Consider the following 12409-nt stretch of genomic DNA (forward strand, 5'->3'; position numbering starts at 1 on the left):
CAATGAGGGAGTATTCACCATGGACCACATCACCATCACGTTCCTCCACTTGGCTCTTGGAATCACCGGTGAGTTTGTCATCGACGCCATAAGAGTATTTGTATTGAGGATGGGGATCATATTCCTCCGACTTCACAACAACCTTTTGGGCTACRGCCACAGGTGCTGCGTGCACGGCGACGGCTGGTGCGGCATGGTAGACGGGAGCAACGGGTACATAGCCAGCGCTGGCCGCGGCGACGAAAGCGAGTGCGAATACAAACTGCAAAGAAACAAATTGTGTGAAAATTGACAATTGACAAATAATTAGATCAGGTTATTTTAGTCTCAGGCGTGTGCTAATTTACCTTGAATGCCATTTTTGAAAATATGTTGTATGGTTTCTTAACTTCAAGACAGGTTCTTTCTTACAGCGAACGCAAGTAGTGAATGATACAAACTAATAGCTCGCAGATTTATATATACTGTACAACCCTTCAGATATTAGACAAGAGTTTCCTTTTTACTTGGATAGTATAAATGAATATTAGCATTGACATATGTACACACAAATATGTGTTACATACATATATAATGCTCGTAGATAAAAGCATTCAACTTTTTCACTCACACTCCTAAATATGACACAATTAATTGAACCACCGTAGTGTGTACTATAATAAAATGTCTTGGCCGGTTTAAGTGAAAAAAAAGGTAGTTCAAATCGTTGACTTATTTGAAATTGTATGAGAAGGTCGTCTAGCTTTAATTGAAGAATGCCCGGGAAGAGAAATATTCAAAAGTGATTGTGACCCCTAAGGGTAGTTTCAATTACAACTTTTGGTATTCGACTAATCAACTAGCCGGATTAATTGGATTAAGCGAGTAGGGCGTTATTTGAATAATAACATTCGGCGTACAGTATCCGGATAACGCTTGCCAACAGGCGCTGCATCGGACTGAGTAAGCAATTGAGAAATAAAGTCCTCTCTCGACGCACAAAGGTCAAACCCTACAGGTCACTCGTCATCCCCGTCCTGCTATTTGGTGCAGAGGCATGGACGATGACAACATCTAATGAGTCGGCGTTACGAGTTTTCGAGAGAATGGTTCTTAGCAATGGCGAATACTGCAGTCGATGGAACGATGGGCAGTTTGAGATATACGACGACGTCATGTCATCTCAATAGATGAAAACACACCACCTCTGAGAGAGCAGAAGATGACGAAAACCTCCAGTTCGTTGGAAATACCAGACGGGGAAGGACTTGGCTACACTTGGAATCTCCAATTGGCGCCAAACAGAGAAAAAGAACAACGACTGGCGCCCTGTTGTAAACTCGACTATAACCGCGTAAGCTGTGTCTACGCCACTAAAGAAGAAGAAGTAGCAATTCGATCTAAACAATTCTCTACGTTCATTGTACCGCTGCTTTATATAATAATCTTCGATAAATTTCCGGAAAATACTTTTTCAAAAAAAGTTTTCCGTACAAGGAAGTGTGTAAAGTTTCAAACCGATGTCTCAAAAATTTTGGAACAACTTCACGTACATACAAAGAGACGGACATGCCTAATAGACTCAGCTCGTTATGCTGATCATGTATGTATATATCTTGCACGTTTCCTTCTGGGGTATCAAATGGATTCATTAAATGTTTTAGAAATCATTATCCGAAGAATTCAGCAGCTAACTTTCGAAACAAAGATATTGCCTCTGAACTCTCTGAACATCTATGTTAACTGAATCGACATAGTTTTTGTAAAATCTTTTTAAACCACATTTTGATATTACATATTATATGTATACTTTGGAATCTACCTCTTGCCAGAAAGTCAAAACTAAATAATACGGTGGATTAGTTCGTAGCTTAATTCGACCATCACAACGACGGGAATGTGAGACGGTTCGTTGTCTAATCTAAAACTTACCGACCCAAACAAGATTAGATCTCCCAAAGCCCTTGGCCGGTTTAAATCCGGGTCAATTCTGATAATGTTGAACTGACGGTTGTGGGAATTGTCCCAACGCGCAATGAGTCCCGGCATGACATTAGCCAACCCTTTGCATACTATGCTAACCCTAAACATCTGATTATCCTCTCTCAATGTTCCGCTCCCGTCGAAACAGCACGTTTTCCGGGAGTACCGTTGGACAGTTACGTTAACAACAACAACAGGGCAATGTCATAAGAGAAGAACAATTTTTGCGCCAAAGGATTTTTTTGTTATTTGGCCTTCTTCAGAGAATCGATATAGATCACATCTTTTGAATTCAGTGTCTCAACTTTTCCTTGAAGTCTCTTGGTCTCGGGACTGCAATAGTGGATTCATGTTTCATCGACTATCACGACACGAGGCAGAGCAACGGCTTTTCGATTGCCATCGATAAAAAAAAAAACAGCACACTTTTTTTTGTTTCAGTCGGTAACTGCAGAAATCTGATAGCCATCGTCTGTTAACTGCCCTGTGAGTTGTCGATGGATAGTTCGGGATTTTTGTGTTACTCTACCTCCATTATTGGATACTAGGACATACTTGGACAACAGGTTCCTAACAAAATCTTGTTGCTTTATTCATCTGTCAATTTCATATCAGAACTCAAACTTCCTATTGTTCTTATACTTAATTTTTGTAGCCTCAACTACGATCCTTGAGTTAGAATGGATAGTACTGCTAAAATACTTCGCTCAGTTTTATGAGTATTATTTCCTCATCTGCAGCAGAATAAGCTTTTCTAGGAATCATTGAATGGAACTTCTGAATTTTTTCGGCTAAACACAGAATATGAAGAGCTTATCATGGTCTCATCATATAAGCACTTGTAATTTACAAATAACACATTAAAGTTAAAATAAATTATATTCGTATTTAGACATAATAAAACTTTTATTAACTCATCTGCATCATTGATATAAATAAGTATATACTCGTGGGTATATTCATTTCATTCATACAATGATTTAGATTATCACAATTTTTACAGGTTTTAATGATGGTATTTGACGACAGCGGGGGCGGCATAGGATGCGTAATGGGCAGCAGGAGTGGCATAGTGAGCCACGGGTGCAGCATAATGGGCAGCAACGGTCTTGACCACAGCAGGGGCTGAGTAGTGAGAGACTGGAGCGGCATAGTGAGCAACTGGAGCAGCGTAGTGAGCAACTGGGGCAACAGTCTTTACAACTGGAGCGACGGCAACAGCCTTTACGAGGGGTTCACGGTTTACGACGGCGTTGAAGCCATTGACGGCGTCTGAAGTGTATTGAACGGTGCGTTTGTAACCGTCGGCATCAATGAGGGAGTATTCACCATGGACCACATCACCATCACGTTCCTCTACTTGGCTCTTGGAATCACCGGTGAGTTTGTCATCGACGCCATAAGAGAATTTGTATTGAGGATGAGGATCGTATTCTTCCGATTTCACCACAAACTTTTGAGGTGCTACGGCAACAGGTGCTGAGTGCACGGCGACGGCTGGTGCAGCGTGGTATACTGGAGCAACGGGTACATAGCCAGCGCTGGCCACGGCGACGCAGGCAAGTGCGAATACAAACTGAAAAGATTAAAATAGAATTGGCTATTAGTAAGAAATTGTTAGTTGTGCTATTTCCATCTTTCTACCTTGAGTGCCATATTTTTAAAATGTGGTTTCGTAAGGAGTAAAGTAGTTCTGTGTTGTAGGGATTAAACGAAGTGAATGATATCAAATATGAATTTGCGGCCAATTTTATACTACTCAACTGTTAAGGAATTTCCTTAGTATTCATAAAAAATAATCATACCTTTTGGATTTGATATTACATATATACATATGTACTTCTATGGTATGTATGTATGTACATATACTGAAATACGCAGGCTGTAGTACCTTGACAGGTCAGTTCACTCTATTAGCGCGCTTAGAAACAAAAAGTGAGCGTTCGCTTGCAGCACCAATGAGCTTATCAAAGCGGTTTCGCCAAAAAGTATGGTATGGTAGCGTTGCTGGTAGTGCGCGTGTAGTGCACAAATCTGTATACACACTTATCTTAAATGAACCATATAGATAGTTCATATGTATATATGTATGTATGTAGTCTTGTGTACGTAAAAGTGATAATAAACGTTCGGCAATAAAAGTGCTCCAAAGAAGGCATACCAATTAAAAATAGGACAGGGCCTGCTTCAGTAACCCTGTGATTTTTTTTATCTAATTCAATAGTTTGAAGATTATATCCTTAAATTTTTAGATCATTAAAATTTTGTAAGCACGGATACTACAATTAAAAAAGCCATAAATTCGGTTTGGCAAATTATTTTTATTTATTTTAAAATACAAAATGTGTAAAAATAATCATTAATTCAAGACCAATTAATTTTTGCTCGATATGACCACCATTCGCCTTAACTATGGCGTTGAGACGGCCAAAAACGAATCGCAAGCTGCCCGAATGTGACTTGCCGGTATTTTGGCCCACTCACGGACAATCCCTTTCTGCAGCATCTCGAGACTGGTGTATTTTTTACTTCGGACCTTGCTCTCCAAAATGGCCCAGAGAGATAACTGGTGAATTCGAGAGCCTTTGTGTGGTCGTAATGAAATTGGGAACGTTGTTTTTCAGTCATTCTTGGTTCACACGCGATTTGTGACACGGTGCTGAGTCTTGTTAAAATGTCCATGGTTTGCGACCAAAATATTTGTTTGGCTTCCATAGAGAAGCCTCCAGAACACTTTCCCGATAATATGTCGCATTTACTTTGACGCCAGGCTCGATGAAAACGATTGAAGAGTGACAGCGGCCCAAACCATTACTTAGATTCTCGTATGAACCAACTGATGACTTAGATTCTCGTATGAACGGTCGGTCAAGTAAACCCTATCGTTTTGAGAGTTTACGAATTGCTCAATTAGAAAAAATTTTTTCGTCAGAAAACACAATGTATGCAAATTAAACTGCTTCGCTCTCTCAAGTCTTACTTGTTACTTCTTCAGTGTGAGATCATGGGCCTTTTGGAACTTGTAAGGCTTGACCTTGAGCTCATTTTTCAATTTGCGTCGAATGCTGCGATCGGATATTTACAGTTTTGTAGCCATTTGATTGGCACTTCGTCGTGGATTTCGCTCAAGTCGCTTCTTCACTTTCCGAACCATCTCACGTGACGTTGCAGTATTTTGATGACCATCTCCATGGCGTTTTGCGATGCTACCAGTACCATTGTAGTATCACATTAAGTTGTTTGAGCTCACGAATAATTGCTAGCTGTGATTATCCAGTTAAAGATAAATCAATCACACTATTACGTTTCAATTCCATCGCTGATCACTTTTTTTGCGTTCACTTGTGGCAAAACGATTTTGTACACTTGTGAAAAATACTCTGGACTGCCATTCAGCAAATTTATGAACAGCTGATTTCAGTGCGACAGCTGCGCGAACAGTCTGAAGTTGTTTACACTTCGAGTGCTGGACCCTGTAAGATATTTACGACAAATATGCTACAATGAAATTCCTGAAAAGGGAATAGTAGAAATTATTATATCTTATAATTGCGTCTAAAATTATACTAAGCGTGATATTTTAAGACGGAGATCATATCATGCAAGAACCCATTTCTAAATACTATCCCATCTAATGAACGATCGGTTAATCCATATGCTAATCAACAGGGAGTCCTGCCATAGATTGATATTAAAATTCATGTAAGTATAATATTTTAAGATCGAATTACAAAACTTCACGAAATGGTTGTGTGCCTTCGATGGTTAATCTCTTTTCACTCAAAACCTTCAACAATTTGCACTGTACGAATATGTCCTATCTCTACGCAAATTATTAGATCAGATTTATATATATAGTATATATGTATGTATATGTAGGTGTTATATCAAGAGCCTACACTAATTTCGTTATATTCCGCGCTAAATCCCATTTTGGCTAAGAGGTATAGCGTAAGTGTTCTGTGAGATATACATATACCTAAAACCTAATATAAAGCGCAATAATTCACTACTAAATAAGATATATTATATAATATCCTAGTCTACTACAGCTAAAATAGCCAATCTTCTCTTACTACAGTTCTTATAAGAACTATTACCGACAGCTTGAAAATGGATGCAATCGGATGATAATCCCGCCCACTCCCTTTATAACGAAAATACGCCAGAGAAATTACATTTTACCTCCGCGATGGTATGAGAAAGCCGGTAAGTAAAAATTGGACAATGGGCGTAGCACCACTCACTAAACCCACACATCCCAGGACCTGCTCGACCGATTAAAATCAAATTCGGTACGTAAAATATTTTTATGAATGAAATTGGACTCCGACCAGTGTACAAATCAAGAATCAATTGATATAACGGGATACGTTTTGCACGAATAATGCCTTTAGTGCTTGCCAAAATATGACCATAAATTGTTCAAATCCAATAGAAAGTGTTAAAGCCCCTAGATACCGATTATTTCGACCAGAGTTGACTTTATACCACAAATATCGGTCAATGTGTGAGATATATAATGGCATAGAAGGTAAATTTCAATCAAATTTACGTCCATATCTCGGAGCCTATCTAACTTAAAGTTTTTTTTGTGGATTATGGTGATTCGCGTTAAGGAATTGTAGCTCTCATTGACCAGTAGGCATATATGGTGAGCACAAAAATCTTGACGGACGACAAAAGTTTTATGGAGGAAAGTGAGGTGGAAACATAATGTGCAGCTTTCTTCGTAGACTGAACATGATATTAGCCCCTTGCTATATATGTAAGTGTTTGACATTGATCAGTCTCTTATCTTAGCGTACTTAAAATAAAATTAACAAAGTGAATGAAATAAAATATTAATTTATATTACATCATTTATTAAATTGAAATTTTAATCGATATAAACAACATTTATTAATAACAAAAACAGAAACATTCACAATTATTGATTTCAATGGTTAATATTCGAAGACTAGTCCTTAGTGATGGTAATTGACTGCTGGAGCGGCATAAGAAGTGTAATGGGCAGCTGGTGCGGCGTAGTGAGCCACCGGGGCAGCATAATGAGCTACGGGGGCAACAGTCTTGACTACTGCGGGGGCGGAGTAGTGAGCGACTGGAGCGGCATAGTGAGCCACTGGAGCGGCATAGTGAGCCACTGGAGCGGCGTAGTGAGCAACTGGAGCAACGGTCTTTACAACTGCAGCGACGGCAACAGCTTTGACAAGAGGTTCACGGTTCACGACGGCATTGAAGCCATTAATGGGATCAGCAGAGTACTGAACAGTGCGTTTGTAACCATCAGCGTCAATGAGGGAGTATTCACCATGGACCACATCACCATCACGTTCCTCCACTTGGCTCTTGGAATCACCGGTGAGTTTGTCATCGACGCCATAAGAGAATTTGTATTGAGGATGAGGATCATATTCTTCCGATTTCACAACAACCTTTTGGGCTACGGCCACAGGTGCTGCGTGCACGGCGACGGCTGGTGCGGCGTGGTATACTGGAGCAGCGGGTATATAGCCAGCGCTGGCCGCGGCGACAAAGGCGAGTGCGAATACAAACTGTAAAAGCAAATTGGATTATTAACGCTGTACAAACATATTTTATATATATTGAGATCCCGCTGCTTAACGGTTTTGTGTTTGAACTTACCTTGAAAGCCATATCGTGATTATTAGTTCAGTTCTTTGCGAATGCGAAGACAAGAAGTGAATGATACATATCCGTCAATTTGCTGACACTTTTATAGTAGTGCAACGCTTTGATTTGGTCTTGAAAATTTGGTGTGAGTTTTTTGCTCTGTAATCTACATATTTCATTTGCTAAAACCTGTTCAGCTGCAGTTAGTTAAAGGGCTAATATACTCTCTTTTTCCATATGTCGAAGCTACTTAGAGCTAATAAGTTGAAACTTATGCCATTCAAATTAAACACATACATACGTAAATCTGGAGATGTGCACGTATGTATACATGTATATATGTATAAGTAACGCTTTTTTAAATATGAATACGAGAAAGTGAAATATTAGCAAATAATATTAGCAAATTAAAATAAGAAAAAGCGTAATCTTCGGGTGCACCGAAATTATAATACCACAAATACAAAATATTCATTACACAGTACAACAGCTACTCGGAGGGGTGAGAAATTCCAAGTCAGGGTGATGGTACTAGGTCAGGATAGTAAAACCCTCAAAGAATTTGGCGTTCGTGTGTGTCAGTTTTTTTTATGACCTTCTAAATTGTTTCCTTATTTCCCATGGTTTTCTTAACAAATTAATTTTTTCTAATCAGGCGTACTAAATGCTCCAAATATACGAAGCTGATTAAAAGTGACGCATTCAACAATATTTGGATTGATATATATTGAATGCATGGCAGGCAATCAAAGAAGTAATAGAAGGCTTGTTGGGAAAGCATCGTTCTCACAACTACGATGTTGCTGTCGCAAGGATGTTTAGAGCATTCTCGGAAAATGTTTTTTTTTGTTGTTTTGTTTTTGCCAAAATGTTACAACTAAGCGAAATATAGCGAGTCATAAGGTCATAAAAAAAACTGACACAATTGAAATTTCTCACCTCCCAGACAATAATCCCAAAAATGTTCCACAGTGTTATCAATAACTTGATTTTGTCGTTCGATTTGTGTGGCAGCTATATAACATTTATCCGATTTCTTCGTAGATTGCCTTAAATAATAACTTATAGAAAATTTCTTGAAGAAATATCTTGAACCCAGAAAGATTGCATAACATCTTAAGCTTTCTCTATCAAAAATAACCGATATATTGGTTAGTCGAAAAAGTCTTTTCGTATTTCTACTCAAATTTCAACTTACTTTTCTTTATTTATACTATTAATAAATAAACAAATATGTACCATTTTTGCAGATCACTTTTTGCCATTTTTCCGCTAGAAACATTATTCCATCAGTGTAAATCGAAATTTCGCAATTTGCAGAACAATGTCTCCAAAACTGAGGGACTAATTTGCATATATTACGACAGACAGACATTATTTATTAAATACCGTTTTCTGCAGGCATTGGATTAAGTGTAACCTTGATCCAGTACCGCCAGCAAGGTCATAGCCTGAAAGGCTGTTTCTGGGCCTCCAAAATTTTTGTTTGTTCTATGGGTAAATTTTTCACCGAAATCAAAATTTTTGTATTCAATAAGTGCTTAGTGTCCCACAGCGCATCACTGTACAAAAAAACCAGCTGTGTTAAAGTATAGAAGAACGTCAGTTGGCTAGTTAGGCGCACAGTTGTTATTAATATAAAATCATTTAAAACTAATTTATTTCACTGCAGGATTGCCGCTACATCAAACTGCAACGAACATATTTACGCACACATTTTTAATTATATCGGGTGATTTTTTAAGAGCTTGATAACTTTTTTAAAAAAAAAAAACGCATAAAATTTGCAAAATCTCATCGGTTCTTTATTTGAAACGTTAGATTGGTTCATGACATTTACTTTTTGAAGATAATTTCATTTANACATCACCATCACGTTCCTCCACTTGGCTCTTGGAATCACCGGTGAGTTTGTCATCGACGCCATAAGAGAATTTGTATTGAGGATGAGGATCATACTCCTCCGATTTCACAACAACCTTTTGAGCTACGGCCACAGGTGTTGCGTGCACGGCGACGGCTGGTGCGGCATGGTAGACTGGAGCAACGGGCACATAGCCAGCGTTGGCAACGGTGACGAAAGCGAGTGCGAATACAAACTGGAAAGGAAAAAATTAAATTTAATGTTATTGGCAGCAATTGGATCAGGTTGCTTTAATCTCCAACAGTTGCTAAAATTACCTTGAATGCCATTTTTGAGAAGTGTGGTTGGTTCTTTGTCACAAGGAATGCAAGAAGTGAATGATAGAAAACAAGAGTTTGTCGTCTGTTTTATACTACACCTCTCCGTGTTTTTTATTAGAGCGAAAATAATATAATTGTGACTTGACAGGCCAGCTTACTTTATCAAAGCATTTAGCACGCTTGATACAAATTTACAAAGTTTCGCACACAAAGTTAATGACGTGCGAAAATATTATAAATATGAATTAGTTTATGCCTGACTCATAATTAAATACATATCTACATACGAACATGTGTAGATGTATTTAAATGGTTTGAAGTAGTTCAGTTTGATACTGCTACAATTAGTAACGGTTAAATTTATAATAAATATTGAAGGGTAAAATTTGAACGGAGCCACATATTTCACCACACACCACAAAATTTCGCAAACTTCAAAAATTTGAGGAGTGTAAAGTATTTGAAATATGTGAGATGTTAATGTAGTGAACGTAGGGCCCCGAAGTCTTAATTTTCGGCTTACGCGGAAAAACATATTGATTGAAGATATAAAAGTAATGAAGGGACTAAAATTGCTTTTGCCCAATTTTGAACCTTGGAAGAATGTGAGATAGCAGGTGTTGTTAAAATCCCATTGTAAATGAAAATTACATAAGTTGAATATCAATTCATTATTTAAGGGGTCACATGAGTTTACGGGTTTCAAATATCAATTTTTTTATTTTCTTATTAACTTCTACAACACCTCTAGGGTTGATCCGAGTAATAGTGACGGAGATACAGCCTTGAGAGGTTAGATAAGTTAAGTGCGAGGTCCTCAAACGCTTTTTTCTCGAAACTGAATTTTTGAAGTCGGTTGGCAAAATTTCTCGAGAACTTCTCAACCCATTTCCATGATGCTTTACACGGGTCCTTAAGCTACAATTTTTGAAGACTTGGACGAAGGATGTTTGCGATTACAATTATTTGAAAAAAAAAACATTATAATTTTTTTTAATGTCAAAGTGCCAAAAATCCAATTTTCAGTGTTTTTTACCTTCGTCCAAGTTAAGTTTTTACCCAAGGAAACCCATCTTCAAAATAATTTTGTTTAGTTTTTTCACATTTTTGTCTGTTGTAGCCTCTCTTGTCGCGATCATCTACGGTGCCCATATCGTCTGCCTGAAATTTAGTAAGTAACGAATAGTTGCTTCACCTGATGAAGGGGTTGTAACAGCCAAAAAGAAACATCGGTGGCCCTATTAAAATACTGTATATGTATATAAATGATCAGCGTGACGAGCTGAGTTGATTACTTCATGCTCGTCTGTCTGTTTATTTCGAACTAGTCACTTAGTTTTCGAATTATCTGTCTGAAATTTGGAAACGTTCTTTTCTGACCAGGAACTGCTCATTTGTCGGACCACTATGGCATACGTAAATTAACTTTGATATTTCGGGACAACACTAGTGTATCAATCGCATATACCCAGCACGTTTTGACATACGAATTGTATTTGTGTTATTTACAGTAACTTAAAAAATTCATCTTAGCCAAAAGTGGAATAAAGAACTTAATTAAATATTTGGTAATGAAGCTTGCACAAGGGCCAGTGCTCATCGATGGTATGGTGAATAGACCGTTCCAAGATGTCTTTTGTGGAGGTCGCCCAAAATCAGTTGTTGTTCCGTAAGAACGTCACGTGATTTATCGTAGTATTGAGACAGGCATTCGTTAGAACGGCATAGATAGAGAGATCTACCTATCTTTCTAGAACTGCGTAGATAGATAGAAAATTGGGTATTTACACCTACAATACGGTTATTGTGCCCTCTCCCATAACACATATGGTCACAACGTTATAGCACTCCGAACAATTCCAGGAGCTTGCTGGGCGCGACTGAGGTAATGTGATCCCTGTCCACGTAGATGGCTTAGGGCATAGAGCCTGCTTTTACAAATCTTTCGGCAATCTGGAATCAAGTGTTCTGGAAGACTATCATACATTCAATGTTGCACTAGATTTTAAAAACAAATTCTTCAACTAGGATTCCAAACAATTTGTCAATCGCTCAAAAAAGGCGGTTTTCGTCAGCAGTAGAGGCGGTTGATGTGCTCAGAACACATATGGATATCAATCAAAGTAACAAAAGTACTTCTATAATTAGTTAAAACCCAGGTAAAAGTGTATAGATAGAGTTATAATAATAGAGTATAGTTAGAAAAATAATAAATATATTTTGAATTATTAATCTTTGTTTTTGTGCTGTAATCCCAAAATATAAAAAGTAATAGCAGCGCTAATATTAAAAACGATTTATTTTCAATTTATCGGTTTCTTTTTATTTAAATAAATTCGTGGTGTTAAATAAATAAATGTACATATGTATATGTCGAATTAAATAACAAATGGAAATTATTTCCATACATAACACATTCACTCATTTCGATTCACATTTTAACATTTCATTGGCTTTAATGGTGGTATTTGACGACTGCGGGAGCGGCATAGGATGCGTAATGGGCAGCTGGAGCGGCGTAGTGAGCCACCGGGGCAGCATAATGAGCTACGGGGGCAACAGTCTTGACTACTGCGGGGGCGGAGTAGTGAGCGACTGGAGCGGCATAGTGAGCCACTGGAGCGGC

The 12409-nt window shown here is 38.1% G+C and overlaps 2 protein-coding genes across 7 annotated transcripts in view; both read right to left on the bottom strand.

Moving 5' to 3' along the window:
• The window catches only part of LOC108970432 (larval cuticle protein A2B-like), a 4129-nt gene extending 3708 nt beyond the window's left edge, over window positions 1-421 (bottom strand). The window contains exons 1-2 of one of the 2 annotated variants that reach the window (XM_018935799.1): window positions 348-421; window positions 127-262 (exon numbers count right to left, since the gene is read on the bottom strand). In XM_018935799.1, the coding sequence (XP_018791344.1) occupies window positions 127-262; window positions 348-359 (148 nt within the window). In that variant the 5' untranslated portion in view covers window positions 360-421. Of the gene's footprint in view, window position 1; window positions 263-347 lie in introns of both variants that reach the window. The other variant, XM_018935797.1, reaches the window with a different exon arrangement.
• A 2538-nt stretch (window positions 422-2959) lies between these two features.
• Window positions 2960-9881, bottom strand: LOC108970431 (larval cuticle protein A2B-like). Of its 5 annotated transcripts, none has more exons than XM_018935795.1 (3): window positions 7612-7625; window positions 7130-7520; window positions 2960-3123 (listed from the first exon to the last, which is right to left on the bottom strand). In XM_018935795.1, the coding sequence occupies exons 1-3, from the start codon at window positions 7621-7623 to the stop codon at window positions 2969-2971; spliced, it is 558 nt and encodes a 185-aa protein (XP_018791340.1). In that variant the 5' UTR covers window positions 7624-7625; the 3' UTR covers window positions 2960-2968. The 5 variants fall into 5 exon arrangements, with proteins under 5 accessions (XP_018791340.1, XP_018791339.1, XP_018791338.1 ...); XM_018935793.1 differs by lacking the exons at window positions 2960-3123; window positions 7612-7625 and adding exons at window positions 9470-9698; window positions 9781-9881 and having other exon boundaries at window positions 6913-7291; XM_018935794.1 differs by lacking the exons at window positions 7130-7520; window positions 7612-7625 and adding an exon at window positions 3607-3660 and having other exon boundaries at window positions 2960-3538.
• Window positions 9882-12409: the final 2528 nt, after the last annotated feature.

This window comes from Bactrocera latifrons, unplaced genomic scaffold (genome assembly GCF_001853355.1).
Source record: "Bactrocera latifrons isolate USDA-ARS-PBARC rearing strain unplaced genomic scaffold, ASM185335v1 scaffold_3, whole genome shotgun sequence".
NCBI classification, from domain to species: Eukaryota; Metazoa; Arthropoda; class Insecta; order Diptera; family Tephritidae; genus Bactrocera; species Bactrocera latifrons.